The following is a 16,133-nucleotide window of genomic DNA, read 5'->3' as shown; positions in this document are numbered from 1 at the left end:
TTATGCTCTCTTTTTGTAATTTCATTTTGCACGTATCTCCAAGAGTTAAGGTATTTCTTTTTGTAATTTCATTTTGTACATATCTCTAAGAGTTAAGCTATTTCAGGTTAGTTCCATACTGTAGAAAGAATCCTTCTGACTCAAACCCCTACTCCTATACAAGAAAACATTTCAATTTAAAGGATAAATGTTCCATCCAGAGCAGAGGAGCTTGTGCACTGATGGACTGTCCTGTAAGAAGATGGTGGCCCCAGTTCTCTGGGGCCTCCTGTCCCCACACCCAGAGACCCGTGAAATACAGGCTCCTTCCTGGCTGCTGGATCAGAAGTGGAATCTGAGGAAAGTGTGTCAACTCTTACAAATAATTAGAGACTCAAAAAATCTGAGGGGAATTCATGTGATTTGTCATAATAACAGGACAGAGATGATATGGAGAAGTTAAATAGAGTCTCTAATATCACAGTAGCTACTATGTATTGACCACCAGACTTGCTTACCTTTTCCCTAGTCGCAAACCTGAGTATCCAGCTGGTTGATTCTCTCTTCCCTTCCTTAACCTCTGGTAGCCTTGCTACTGAGCAGCAAAAACGATGTACTAGATTAGAGCCCAGAGGATCCATTCTCTCAGCTGTTGAGCTGTCTGTCCGTCCACCATGCCACCAGTTAGTAACAGGCTTTCCATGGGAAGAATTGAGAAAAGTCCTGCAAAATCCTGCTGGTGAGCTTCTTTCTTCTGCTTTCCTTTGGTACATGCAGCCCTGGGAAGACCTTTCATGTTTTCTTCTCTCAGTAATGTACAACCTAGTGATTGTGTGCCTGTTGGGTACATGTTGTGGCCTCTGCTTTCTGTAAGTCGTGGCATGTTGAGGTTTAAGGCAGCACAGGGTTTCCTGCAGCTTTGGGAGAGTGTGACAGACTTTGTTTATCACACTTGATTATGTGTATACTGTTTTCATTGGAAGCCTAGTGCTCCGTCCACTAAGGCAGGGACCTGTGACCTCACATACTCTGGAGTTCAGATGGATCCACCTGGTCTGGTTAGTGATCCTTCCTGGAAATACCAGTGACCTCAAGGCACCCCAAAAAGGTGAGGTCTTTTCTTTTTGTGTGTAGGCTTGAGTAGACTTGAGTCGGTGGCTCCCATTTTGGATGAACCCTGGCCTTCAGAAAGCAACCAGTCACTTAACTGGACCACAGCTGAGAGTTCTAATGAAAATGGACTTGGCTGTTTGTAGGAAGACTAGTAGAGCTGATAGAGATCATTGTCTACAGCAATAGCCAATGCAGTTGGCAGTGTTGTCATCAGTAGTGTCGTCAAGAAGAACTTCAGCCTGGTAGTTAGAAGTTGCTGCAAGGACACGAGTGTGATGTGATAAACACCTGAGCAGGGCTGTGGAAATGGGGAGCTGACGAAGGCACTTAATTTGAGAGAATGGTGAAAAGGCGAGTTGACAGGACTGTGACATGGTAAAACATACAATTTGAAATGTGCTCAGATAACTTCGGGGGCCCAAAAGAACGGCTGGTACCATGCATGGAAATAGCAAAGAAGATCAGTGTTATCAGTGTAACCCAGAGCTACAGCCAGGGGTCAGTTAGTGTCCAGCAGGATACTGCATGGTTGGGATTAATGCTGACTAGAGATGAGCTTCTGAGAGTTACCGTCTTGGATTTGAGCTGCAGAACTGTGGAATACCCAAGAACCAGGGAGGGGCCTTCACTGAACGGATGCAGACACCAAGGTGCAGGAAAGTGGTATGACTTGGTCTGGATTACACAGGAGCTGCTTCTAGAACCCAGACGCCTGAAGTTCTAGTTCAGGGTTTGCTGAAAGTTTAAGAGTGAATAGGGGTAGGGGAGCATTACAGATAAGCCTGGGGAGCTACTCTGCAGGGTGATAGCAGGGAGAGCCTTGGAGAACACCTGGAGGTAAGGCCTAGAAGGAAGCTGTCATCACAGAGCCCCATGTGGCAACGAGATGAAGGGATAAGAAGACTTGGGGCCATGTTCTTGGGTTGGTGCAGCCAGAGAGAGTTGTAGCCTGAAGTTAAAAGAGTGGTAAGAAAACAGATCTTATGAAGTGTCAGCTAAAACAACCTAACCGTGTTATTAGGGTTATTATGAACTCACTAACTGGCCATTTTGCCTATACCTGTGATGGGTATTACATGAAACCATGAACAACGGGGGCCCATGAACTTGCCCCTCGGTGATTATTCCAGATCTATCCCAAACTCATTGTTTTAGAAAAAAGAAAAACCTTGGAAAATCTTATCTATTGTGTCTTCTTTCCAGCACATTAAAAAAAAAACTCTTTACAATCTTTTCCCTTTTCTGATATCAGTCACCTGAAGAAATTGATAAGGAAAACGTTCACCTCTCTGACTCAGAAAGGAAAATGGACCCAGCTGAAGACGACACAAATGTGTACACTGAGAAGCACTCAGACAATCTGTTTAAACGAACAGAAGTCCTGGCAGGTGAGTAGCCCGGTGGGGGCCTGGTGGTAAAGTCCTTAAATAGGCCTGTTTGGCTAAGTGATATTCAGAGGTGTAGGCCAAGCTTGCTGAATGTCACCTTCCTGCTGAGAGCAGTCTTGAGGGCCTGTCTCATTCCAGAGTGAGAGACCAGAGTTAAGCAAATGTTGCCTTTATTTTCTGTCAGCAAATTCATCCTACTGCCTGGTGCAAGAAGAGGAAAGTTAAGAACTGAATTGGTCCAGAACAACTGGTGGGGGGGGCGGGATTAAAGCCCTCTGGGTCCTGCTTCAAGTCATCCTGTTACCAAAATAAATTCAAGAGAAGGAAAAATTCTTCATGGGGAGGGCCGTTGACACCAACAGTGCCTGACGCATTAAGAATGCTGTCTCAAATTGTAGCTTAGCTGATGGAAGTATTTACTATTTGATTTTAAAGGGGAAGATTTGCAAGACTTAAGAACACTTAGTCCTTGAAAGGATAGTCCCAAAGCCAAGACCAGAAAGGAAATTTGCTTGCTTTTTTTCATACTTACCCTTACAAAGCTTAAGTCCGTTATATCCTGTTCTGTGTCTTCAGTGAAAAAGCAATTAGAAGATTAGCCTATGAAATGTGAGTACTGAGAACACGAAGGAATTTTAGAGAATGGAATCCGTTGAGGCCCCAGCCAGATTTTTCCTCCTGAGGCTTTTGGGTGATATTATTAATACTAATCGAAGAAAGTATTGTACCTTTCTTGGGAATGTCAGACTTGTGTAATTACCCTGTTGCTTCTTTGAATCTCCTTTTTAAATGTTTTGGGGTTTTTCAGATGGAGCCTTTTATAAAAGTGTAAATAGATGGGGCTTGGAAGAGTTCATTTCTGCAACCATTGAATCCGTCCTAAAAGTAATCTTCCTTTTTGGCACGTTTCAGCTGTCATTGCCGGCGGAGTTATCGGCTTTCTCTTTGCAATTTTCCTTATCCTGCTGTTGGTGTATCGCATGAGAAAGAAGGACGAAGGAAGTTATGACCTTGGAGAACGGAAACCATCCAGTGCTGCATATCAGAAGGCGCCTACTAAGGAGTTTTACGCGTGAAACTCCCACTTAGTGTCTCTATTTATGAGATCACTGAACTCTTAAAAATAAAGCTTTTGCATAGAATAATGAAGATCTTTGTTTTTTGTTTTTCCCATTAAAGAGCCGTCCCGGCACTTTAATGATAAAATCCCAGTGTATTTAAAACTTTTCATGTATTTCTTTAGAACAACATAAAATTAAAACTTCACATCTGCAGTGTTCTGTGAATAGCAGTGGCAAAATATTATGTTATGAAAACCCTCTATGTTCACGGAATTGGTTTAAACTTCTATGCGCAAATACAAAATGATCGTTTTTATCCTACAGTTCGAAGATGAAAGCTGTTTTAATTTGTGTCTGCGTGTCTCTGATTGACCTTACCAAGTTGGTCTTACTTTGTTAATTTATCTGTTCCTCTCTCCTCTGCGCTTCCCTCTTGTCCCCTTGAAAGCAAAACAAAACTCTATGCCTTTTGTAGCTGTTACGGTGCAATTTGTCTTTGGATAACTCAGATAATGGTAATTTAGTGTATATGTGATTTTCAAATATGTAAACTTTAACTTCCACTTTGTATAAATTTTTAAGTGTCAGACTATCCATTTTACACTTGCTTTGTTTTTCATTACCTGTAGCTTCAGGCAGATTTGCAACAGCAAATTAAGGTGTAAAATTGGATTATTACCACAAAACTGTTCAGTCATAGCTATCTAATCAGATCTTCTTTTGGGAGGATTTGATGTGAGTTACTGACAAGCCTCAGCAAACCCAAAGATGCTAACAGTATTTTGAGAAGTTGCTGCAGATTCCTTTGGCCACTGTATCTGTTAATTTCTTGCAATTTGAAGGTACGAGTAGGGGTTTAAGGAAAAATCAGTTTTTGTTCTTAAAAATGCATTTAAGTTGTAAACGTCTTTTTAAGCCTTTGAAGTGCCTATGATTCTATGTAACTCGTTGCAGACTGGTGTTAATGAGTATAACAGTTTAAAAAAAAAGTTGGTATTTTATAAGCACAGACAATTCTAATGGTAACTTTTGTAGTCTTACGAATAGACATCAATTGTAATTTGGGAACATAAAAACTACTGAATAAATCATGTGGCCTGATATTGAAAATGTCACTGTTATAAATTTTGTACATTTTCGATCAAATGTACATCTCCCCTTTGCAAATGACCATCTGCTCTCAAGGATGATGTGGGTTTGATTTCTCAGTGTTCCATATTAGTGTCTGTAAATCAAAACCAAAGAGCTCATCGATGAGGCTGTTTATTACCGGATTCACTTCTGAATTGGCCAGAGGAAATCTGAGTGTATCCTCTGTGTGTTTGGGTGTAGATATTGGAAGACTGCCAGGGAAGGAATAGTGGAGTTTGCAGCCTCTGTAGGATAGCTGATGGCAGCATTGAGAGGGATCCCTGCTTTTGCAAATAATTTTAGGAGTATAAATTCCAAAGTACCAAAGGGGACTCTCCTGATGTCGGTATCTAAGGTTTTGTCTTACAGACTGAAGACTGATTTACCTTAGAAACTGTGCTCCAGATCTTTCCTGAAGCTTAAGGGAAGAACTAATAGACGGAATGCCATAGTTCACACCGTAGGGAAGGGAAAAAGGCAGGAAGGCTCCATGCATTAAAAGGAGGGCTTCACTGCTGAGCATTGAAATAGCCGGAAAGCAGGGGTGCCTGAGGAGGAGATGGAAGTATGAGGGTACCCTGCTGGGTTTTTCCTTCGAACTGAACATTTCCTTTTCTGTTTAACCATAAATTTTGTTTTAATGTGTGAGCCGCCCAAGTAGGAAGAAGACCGCAAAAACAGCAACCCTTTCAATACATAATATACTTTATTAATAGTCTGAATACTACTTCATTTAGAGACCGTTCCTGGAATTGCCACATAACTCATTAAAAAAAAAATTTAAGCAGCACTTGGAACAGTGTTTACTTAAATTCCTAATGGCCTTAATTCTCAAATTCCTGTCCCATCACTTACAGAGTCAGTCCACTTTGGAGTGATTAAAAGGAAGTTCTAGCACCTTCTAAAGTTGCACAATATCCCTCGATTGCAGAGGTTAAGAATGTAGTGGGTATACCTCTAACTGTGCAAAAGCATAGTGAAATTCAGTTCGTAGAATAACAACTGCTTGGAATATCCATGCCAAGAAAAGAAAGTTTCTGGCAAATATTTTGTCACTGCTGTAAAGCAAAATATTTGTTAAAGTGCCAAAATAAAGTCTGTCATGCTGAAAGTAAAAAATCATTGTATAGACTGACATCCAGTTTTCTTCAACTGTATGCTTTCTGCCTAGTTTTTATTTTTTATTTTTAAGATGCAGCAAATAGTACTATAAGAAGTGTTAGTAACAGTTACCAAGTTCAGGAAATTTTTGGTAAAATATAAACATTAAAGCCAATATGAAAATTTCCTGTTTCCTTAACCACATGTAAGTGATTTCCTTTGTGTGGATGTGGCTTTGTGTTTGAAAGACTTGCAATATTGAAATTGCCCCATTTTCAGTGGATGGGGAAAGTGCAATGCGCTCATGGTGTGTGTTTTTTGTTTTATTTTTTAAGTTATGGCCGTAGGTACATAGTACCTGAACTTCATGATGAGGACCTGGTTAATAAAATTGAATTTCAGTAGGATAAGATAGCAGAAATTACTGTCTATTCACATTGGAAGTTGATAGTTTCAGATTGAATGTTAGTGGAATGGTATTTTGGCTATTCAGTTTTGCAAGTTAGACAAAAGACCCTTGCTTATTGAGAATATAGTCTGTTTTTGTAGGGTCTAGGAGGTTAACCTAAATTAGTAGAACACAATTACCTTATTCTGGTTGCCTGAAGGAATGTGAATGTCCTGCAAAGGATGCTGGATCCTGCAAGGAGGAGGGAGTAAGTAACAGCTTCCTGGTTTTTAGGAGCTTGCTTCTTCAGTGTCTTAGACATTTCGAAAATGCATGGAAAATGTTTAAGTGAGGAGCAAAAATATAAAACCCAAAAATATTGCGGGGTGAATTTTATGATCACAGTTCTTTACAGCTTTATTAGAATTGTATCATGGGATGGTTGAAAATATTTTTAATGTGATTTTAAAAGACGATGACCTAAAAGAAAATTTTTAATGTTTATTTTTGAGAGAGAGAGAGAGAGAGAGAGAGAAAGAGAGAGAGCGCCTGAGTGAGGGAGGGGCAGAGAGAGAGGGGGACACAGAATCCGAAGGAGGCTCCAGGCTCTGAGCTGTCAGCACAGAGCCCAATGCAGGGCTCGAACCCATGAACTAACTGGGAGATTATGACCCAAGCTGAAGTTGGACACTTAACCAACTGAGCCACCCAGGTGCCCATGAGAGGCAATGACTTTAAGCAACATAATCTCTAACTTGAACTTCCAAGTTCTAAGCCTTGGCAGACATTAGTGAGACCCTAAGAAGTTTTCAGTTAACATTAACCAAGTCAGATGATAAATGTAGTTTGAATTGAGTAACCATGGAGGTGTTTTTAGTGCTGCTATTCTGTTACAATAGTGAAAGTTGAGATTTGGCTATTTCTGGGAAATCAGCTTTAGCGGGCATGGGAAACTTATTTTTTTCTTAGTTTATTGTCAAGTTGGTTTCCATATAACACCCAGTGCTCATCTCTACAAGTGCCCCATGCCCACCCACCCCCACCCCCCGCCGAATAGAAAAACTGTGTGCCAGTTAGTGGTAAAAACAGTATCAAAATGAATTTTGTCCCATGCTGTTTCCTAATTCTGGATGACTTCACCCTTAGGATTTATGGTTCTAAGATTTCATTTCTTTTTATCTGTTGCATATGATTTTTAGCAAAGCTTTTTCTGATCAAGGAACCGTGATGGCTTTGGGGGCAATTTGGTTTCCTGTGAATTAGCTGGAAGGGTGTATGTGACCCAAGCAACAGTTCTAATGCACAAAGGGAGTGAAGCTTCAGGCTTTGGTGTTTCTGATGGCAGAAACGCAAGATTCATTCATTCCAGTTGCCTTGTCAAAGTAGCATTCAAGCAACAAATGCTTGTATGTGCAAGTCATCAGAGGTTTAATCAGATCTTTGCCTACTGAGTATGCCCTGGGCACTCTTCTAGATGCTGGCGGTTAGTAGTGAGGTAGATAGAGACCCTACTCTCATGGGGTTTGGAGAGGGGTGTGTAGAGGAAACAAAACTAGCAAGTGGGAATTGCTAGTTGGTGGTAATTTCTAGTGGACACAATGCAGGCTGATGGAAGGGACTGAAAGACTGTATCCGGCAGCTAAGCTAGGTGTGCTGCGGTAACAACTTCAAAGTCTCAGTAACTTGCAACAGAAAAGATTTATGTCTTGGCTTACACCACCTGTCTGTGGGTTGGCAGAGTTCTGCTGTGAATAATTGGCATCCTCAGCCCCAGTCTCTGGTCAATGGAGTGCCTATTATCTGGAACATGGCTGGTCACTGTGTAGAAGGAAAATCCTGGTAAGCACACGGTAGCTCTTAAGGCTTCTACCTAGCGGAGGGGCGCCTGGGTGGCTTAGTCGGTTAAGCGTCCGACTTTCGCTTAGGTCATGATCTCGTGGTTCGTGGGTTCGAGCCCCGCGTCGGGCTCTGTGCTGACTGCCAGCTCAGAGCCTGGAGCCTGTTTCAGTCTGTGACTCCCTCTCTCTCTGACCCTCCCCTGCTCACGCTGTCTCTCTCTCTCCTAGAAATAAATAAAACATTTAAAAAAAAAAAAAAAAGGCTTCTACCTAGCGGTGACATATGTTACTTTCCACACACACTTCGTTTGCCAGAGCAAGTCACATGGCCACAAGTGACTTCCGGGGTGCAGAGAAGTGCAATCCTACTTTTCCCCCTAAGGAGAAAGATGGGGGTATTTGTGAACAGCTATGATTATTACAGTCTGGTTAGGAAAGATCTCAGAGAGGGTGAGGGCTGAAAGATGTGTGCCCAGCCATGCTAAAATCTGGAAATGCATTCCAGGCTGTGGGAAGCCCTAAACAGGGAAGGAGCTTGACATATTGGAACAACCGTGAAAGAGCCAATATCTTACTTTCGGTAGGAGAGCATGGTAGAAAAGTGGGGGTAAGAAGGCTGAGAAGTGTAATTGCCTCCTTATTGGTCTTCCTTCCTCCACTTTGGTTCCCTTATATTTTATTCCCCACAGTGAAGCTAGCCTGATTGCTTTATGTCCCTTTTTTCAATGGCTCCTATAGCACTTAGAATAAAGTCTTGACTCCTTACAGCTGCCCTCAAGATCTCCAGGACCTGACCCCTGGACAACCCATTACAAGGAGGCACTGTTGGGGGGCTGCTGAGTAGCATGGCCACTTAGGGGATCATTATTGTTACCTAGAGGAGAAACGGTGGTGGCTGAGCCTAAGGTGGTAATGGTGGAGATGAAGAAGAGTTGAGTTGAATTGTTTCGGGAGGAAGAATCAGCAGGTCTTGCTAAAAGGTTGGAAGGAGTAGGGAGTAAGGAAAGGAGGGAATCAAAGATGACGACCATACTTTTGGCTAAGCTGAGTGAGTCACATGCTGAGAAGGGGAGTATCAGGAAGTTGGCTGATAAGAGTTCCTTTTGAGTCAGGTTAAGTTAGAAGGAATTCCACCCAAGTGGAGGTGTCAGGTGAACAATTGAATGTAAGAATCTGGAGCTCAGAAGAGGTCTGAGCTAGAGATAATATAGGAATAGTGTCCATCACTTGCCTGTTGGCACTCTCATTTCCTTCTTTTCCCTGCTTTGCTCTGTGTGGAAGCTGGAAGGCAGGGAGAGGGATGACCCATGCGAACTACATTTCCCAAGCTTCCTTGCCAACTGGCTTCTGGGAAAGTCTGGCCACTGGAAGGTTACTGGCAGAAGACCATAGGTCAGGAGGAAGGGAAAAGTCTGAGTATTCCCCCTCCTCCTACTTTGGACAGCATCTCTAGCATTAATGTATGTGTTCAATGGTTTGAATTCCCACTGGACCAAGTCTCCAAGGTCCCAGCTCCCCTTGTTCCTAAACTCTCATGAACCCCACCTTCTTCCTTGGTCTCTCCAGCCTTAGGGAGGGTAGCAGCTTCTTGCCATTGCTATTCTCTGGGTTATCTTGCCCTCTCCAGTTTCCCCTTATAACCTTCCCAACATCTTTGTAACTAATTCCTTGGATTGAATTCCCTCTATTGCATTATCCAGCATGGGTTCTATTTTCTTTCCTCGACCCTGACTGATGACATAGGAATGAACAGTATAGATAGCATTAAAAGCCAAGGGTCCAGTTGAGATCATCTGAAGAGGTAAATAGATAAAGAGGGAGGATTGTCCTGGATCTGCCTTCTAGCACAGTCTGTCTTTTTAGAGGAACCACTACCAGATTCACTCTTCAGTACTGGTCACAGAACTGGGTTTTCATTTTCACAGATGCTTAGCAGGGAACAGCAATCTTTAATTGCAGGGAGGGGGGGAATCCCCATAATGCATCATAGCTCATTTTTGAGCAAATTAATAAGCATATTAAAGTATCTACTTCTACCAGGTTCTTAATAACATACAATATGAACTGTTTTTTTTAAACCAAAATAAGTTAATTGGGTAGAGGAGTAGAATTATTTGAATGTTCAGGAAATCTCTCTATTATCTGTGTTTACAATAGGAAAACATCAGCAAACAAAACAGTAATTTTCCCACTTGTAGCCTTGTCCTGGGATCATTGAAAGCAGGATTTCTGCCTCCTTAATTACTTTCTGCTTAGGTGAACACCAGAGTAAAGCTTGCATTTCCTCTGTCCAGACCAATTGCAAGGAAAAGCAATAAAAAGTTTACAAAATGTAGATGGATTTGGCTCCATGTCAGCCCCAGAATTTGGGGATCATGAAGTTCCCTTTTCTGATAACCCATATCTCAGTCCTATCTTTTTTTTAGTATGTTACCTCTTTTCCCCACGTATAAAATAAAGATAATAACATCCAATACAATGGCTTGTTGTGGGAATTCAGTGAGGCACGATGAGGTAATTTAGCACATTATCTGGCATCTGGTAGCACCTCAATACGGATTATTTACTCGTTCCTCCACAAAGTGTTTCCTGGGCCCTCACTATGTACCAGGCATAGTTCTAGGCTCTGGGAATACAGAAACCAACAGAACAAATTCCTGGCTCTCAAGGAACTTACATTCTAGTGGGAGGAGACAGCCAACAAATGTGTTATGTGTTAACAAAAAGTCATTTGAGCAAAGGCTTGAAGGTGGTGAGGGATTGAGCCATGAGGGGGGAGGGTCTGGGGTGCTGGGGAGTGTTCCTAGCAGAAGGAACAACAACGGCCAGGGCTTTGTGGCAGACGAACAAGTGAGTGAGAGAGGAGAGTGCTGGGCAGTCAGTGAAAGATCCACAGGCCAGATGGTGTATGTATGATCTTATAGTCATTGTGATGACCTTAGCTGTTACAGGATTTTGAGCCAAGTGTGTTAGTATCTGACCTAGGCTTCTAATTCATTCTCAAACCTTAGTAGGCATCGGAATCACCAGGAGCTCTTATTAAAACATAGTTTTCTGGGCTCTACTCCCAGAATTTCTGATTCTGAGAACTTGCATTTCCAACAACTTTCCCACGCGCAACTGCTACTGCTAGTCCAGGGACCCCACTTTGAGAACGACTGTGTCAAAGGGCTTGCCTTGATTATTGTGTTGAGGGTTGATTGGCTATGGGCGGTGGTTGTGGGCAAACACAAGAGCAGGAAGACTTGTGAGGCTCTTTCAGTACTCGAGGAACGACCATCATCGTGGATGGCAATGTTAAGTGATGGGATTCTGGGGAGCCAAAGAGGCCACAAAGTCTGGAAATCCAGGTGAATACATAATAAACTGTTTATTGACATTGTAGTATAATACCTGATAACCATACGATCCATATTTCTAAACTTTATGGCCTCCCCATACGTTGACAGTGTAGCCAATAGAAATTGCTAGCAAACCCTGTGTGATGCTCTTCTTCCAAATGGCCCCAAGCTCCAGACTCTTCCCATAGGATATCAGAAACCGCTGTCATTATCCAGGCCCCTGTCAGTCTCACTCCTTTCCTTTCACTCCTATAACCTTCAACATGTAACTTGTTCCAACACTGTGTTATACTCATCTGCTTTTACCTTCTAAGTGTGTATAGGACCCAGATCAGGTTTGATTGATTTTGCCATTCCCCACCTGCCCTAAGTACCTAATCCAGTTCATAGCACTGGATGAAAGCTGCATGTACACATAGACAGATCTCTGTTATTAGCTTTTTACTCAATTCCCCTCTGAAATGTAGTAAGGTCCCATATGCCTGGGACTTTCAGCCAAACGAAACAAAATGAAACAATCTATATCACGTCAAAAGTCTAAACAGAATCTAAGTACATAGGCAGTCACAGATATTTGTTAAAACCTTGGGCTTGAACTTCACCTACTTAAAACACAGAAAGTGCTCTGATGGGTTAATGGTTTTCTTGCAGATACATTTTATCATTTTGTAGATAAATATTTAGCATTTATACAGGGCACTGATTAGTGTTTTCTTTCTTTGTTCTTTCAACATTTCCGTTATTGTGCCACATAATCACCATGCTGGATCCATGCTGTCCTGAGATCAAAAACTACCCTTTTTATGACCCTCTCTCCCATTTCTGTGAAAGAGGCTGGGCTGTAAACATGGTATGAAAAAAATTCTTATATGCCATCTTGATTGCTAACATCTGTTCAAATTTCCATTCATAAATTTAAAATTCAGGCTTCTACAGCCATCTGTTTTCTTGCAACAATCTGAAAAGAAGAAAAGCCCAAGGCAGATGTGCAGGTGGGAAAAGAGCTTCTGCTTGGCTTGGCCAACTTTTCTGAGTGTTTGTTTTGCTTCCTTTTTTCTCCCTAGCAGAGTAGGCATGGCTTTTCTTGCTATAGGGTGGGATTTTAGTCTTTGTGTTACAGTTTCCTGTTCTACTAGGAGAAGGGATTAGGAAGTGGCCAGAGTATTTTTCTTTTTTTATTCCCCACCCTTCTTTTCAGTTCATTTAATCATATTGACCCCATCTTCTGGATAATTTGGAGAAAAAAAATACTTTAATGTTTATCTTATCATCACCTCCCAATGCCCTCTCTGTCTCTTTTTGTTCTCTTCCTCTCTCTCTCTCTCTCTCTCACTCATGCACACACGAACATACACCCCCCACCCCACCCCCCCACACACACACATGCACACATGCTACGAGTGAAGTGCTCATTTTTTAAACAAGAAGACAGGAATGGACATCTTTCTACTGACTTGCTTCAAGTTGCCTGGCAATCACAGTAGACCCTGGAGAACTGGAACCCCATTGCTCGCCTAGATCATAGGCAATTTTCTAGCTTGCTGGGCTACTGGGCCTCTCTTTGGGAATTTCTCCGCGGATTACTTTGGCATGGTTATTGGATATGATTTGGCAGCTGCAGGACCCAGATGCCAAGCTAGGCAATGGCCCTTTTTTTATTTTGCTCTTGGCAGTGTCGTCTATGTCTAAGGGACTGGGCTGCTTCTAAAGCTGCTTGGCTTTCTTCCAACGGTGCTGTTGCAGCCACTGTGAAGTGCCTTCGAAAGCTGACATGACATTTTGTGGGCCTACTGGGCTGCTGTCCTCTCCCAAATACAACTGAGCTTGGGACTCAATTTTAGCACTATGTTATTCTTTTTTCTAGTTTATCTTGAGAGAAATGCATCCTCAGCAATCCACACTCAAAATTCATTTCACCTTCTGATGTCCCTCTCTGAAAACCTCCACAGTGTGTGTGAGGATCCACCCACCCCAAGCTTTAGTTTACTAGTCCAGTACATAAGTCGGTGGTTTGTGGGATCAACTTACTGGGTTGTATGTGCTCATTTTCATTCTACCCTGACATTGCTTTTATATATAACTCGTGACAGATGTTCTGACCTCACTGTGTGACCTAGAATGAGTCATTTAACCATTCTGACAACTTCTTGAAATGCCGCAAGAGTAGACAATGTCAAAACCTTGCTCATGCTTGCTGGTGTGTGGATCACTTAGGGTGATGCTTGCGATGTGAGGAAGGACCAGGGCCGATGCAGGGATATTCAACCTATGAGTTCCCCATAATTCTGCTGTTGTCACCCCATCAGAGGAGCTCACCAGACCCTCCCACATTATCCCAGAAGCCCTGGGCCATCTCCATCTCCTTCTTCGCTGTCAGAATCCCTGCCCCATGCCCTTTCCTCATTCCCTGGACTCCTCAGGGCTCAAGACTGAGCAGGTTGCAAGGCTTACCTTCCAGCTTAGTGTCAGGGTTTAAAAGGATCTGGAGCAGAGACGGCCAGTGCCAAGCTTTGGGCTTCTCTTCCTACTTCTCCATTCATGGTGACATCATTCATTGATCCCAGTATGCTCTCCTGCTAAGGCCAACTTCAGAATTCTTCTCAACACAGTGCTCCCTGTAGCCACAAGTAATTGATTGGAACCGGGTCAGGAGATGAAATCTATTCCCCATCCTCTGCCCAGAGGGACATGGATCTTGAGGCCATAGTTGTTCTGAATCAGTCATGTTGTGAATTAAATATGTTTGGTCTATATAAATAGGTTGGCTTAGGAACCAAACCTAATTTTCAATATTGTTTTGGTGGAAAATGGATTAAAACTTGAAACGTTGGCTTACAAGTGAACTTTTGGAAGGCAGTTGGTATATAAATTAAAGTTCTCTCCTGTACTTGGTTATGTGCTGGTAAGAGCAGCAGCCTCGGTTGAGACTGAGAGTTTGGGCTGCCTGGTTCTAATTCTGTCCCTGACTCTTACTGGCTCTGTGACGTTACACAAGTTAATTAACCCCTCTGTGGCTCAATTCCTTCATCTATACAATGGGGGAGGAATAGAATTACCCTCCTCATAGGATTATGATGATGATTAAAAATTTATTATTTGCAAAGCACTTAGAATAGTGTGCAGCATACAGAAGGTACACTGTAAGAATTCATAAAATAAATACAGTAGTTTCTCTTATTCATGGTTTTACTTTTCGTGGTTTCAGTTACCCACGGTCAACCCTAGTCTGGGAAGCAGTTGATCCTCCTCTGACGTATTATCAGAAGGTTAACAATAGCGTAATGCTACGTTACAATGTCTATGATGTTCGGATTTCTTCACTTCATCAGAAGGCATTTTATCATCTCACATCATCACAAGAAGGGTGAGTACAGTATAGTAAGATATTTCGAGAGAGAAACCACATTCACATAACTTTTATTAGAGTATATTGTAATTATTCTATTTTACTATTTGTTATTGTTAATTTCTTACTGTGCCTAATTTATAAATTAAGCATTATCATAGGCATGTATGTATAAGAAACATAAAATATAGGATTCCAGGGGGTCTTGGAATATATCTCCCATGGATCAGGGGGGACTACTGTCTGGGAGGCTATCTCTGTTTTTTTTTTAATTTTCTTTATAAAACAATAAACAGAGGTGATCACAAATTTTGTATTTGTATAAATGAGGTGTTATTGGTATCTATTAATAATTTATTTAACACTTTACAAATATATTAACTCATAATACTCCCAATAATCTCCGGAGGCAGGGTATTAGTACCCATTTTGCAGGCAAGATAACTGAAGCTTTTCTATATGGTATTAAAATGAACTGGTACAGGGCGCCTGGGTGGCTTAGTCAGTTAAGTGTCTGACTCTTGATTTCGGTTCAGGTAATGATCTCACAGTTTGTGAGTTTGGGCCCCGCATCGGGCTCTGCACTGACAGCAAGGAGGCTGTTTGGGATTCTCTCTCTCTTCCTCTCTTTCTCCGCTCCTACTCTGCTCGTGCTCTCTCTCTTTCTCTCTCTCTCTCTCAAAATAAATAAATAAATAACAAAATTTTTACTGGACTGGGACAACCATACACACTCTTCAGCACCTCTCAGACACATATAGCAGAGTTAGGGACCCTATGCTACAGATAAGCTGCTTCAGACACTTTGCCCATTTGTCTTCTGTAATACCAACATGTCCCAGCTGATACAAATGTATTATTTAAGTTCTGTAATTTAAATTTTATTTTTAAAAATTATCTTTTACTACTACAGAATCAGAGCATGTGCACTGTCATATGTTAGAAAATAAAGACAAGTGAAAATCACAGAATAAAAAAAGTATTCCCACCCCTCAGTAAGTACCAGGGCCAAGGTTAGAGTTTATCCTTCCAGAACTTTATTTATATTTCTCTCTTTTCCACAAAATGAGATCACGATACATACTACTGTTCTATTTTATTGCTTGTTTTTTTTCCTTTTCTGATCAATGATCTCTACTTTTCCATTTCAACACATTTCATCTCATCTAATAATAAACCATATTTACATTGCCTGGTTGTCTCCAAAATGTGCCTTATCACTGTTTATCCCAATCTGAATCTCATCCAGGACCATGTTTGCATCTGCTTGTTATGTCCCACAAGCCTCTTTTAATCTATCCCTTTTCATGACACAAATTTGTTGAAGAGAGACTGGGCCAGTTGTCCTGCATTCTTGAGTTTTATTTATTTGTTTGTTTTTTAAATTTGTTTTTTCACAAGTTTGCAGAAAATTTGTAGTACAAATAATTTGATTTTCTTTTCTGAA

The 16,133-nt window shown here is 41.6% G+C and overlaps 1 protein-coding gene across 1 annotated transcript in view; it reads left to right on the top strand.

Moving 5' to 3' along the window:
- The window catches only part of SDC2 (syndecan 2), a 104,546-nt gene extending 98,752 nt beyond the window's left edge, over nt 1-5,794 (top strand). The window contains exons 4-5 of the mRNA XM_039253460.1: nt 2,345-2,480; nt 3,393-5,794. Coding sequence (XP_039109391.1) covers nt 2,345-2,480; nt 3,393-3,556 — 300 coding nt within the window. The 3' untranslated portion in view covers nt 3,557-5,794. The remainder of the gene's footprint in view (nt 1-2,344; nt 2,481-3,392) is intronic.
- Nucleotides 5,795-16,133: the final 10,339 nt, after the last annotated feature.

The sequence above is a fragment of the Hyaena hyaena genome, unplaced genomic scaffold (assembly GCF_003009895.1).
Source record: "Hyaena hyaena isolate Hyena2069 unplaced genomic scaffold, ASM300989v1 scaffold_452, whole genome shotgun sequence".
NCBI classification, from domain to species: domain Eukaryota; kingdom Metazoa; phylum Chordata; class Mammalia; order Carnivora; family Hyaenidae; genus Hyaena; species Hyaena hyaena.
This window is presented reverse-complemented; position numbering and strand designations above follow the sequence as displayed.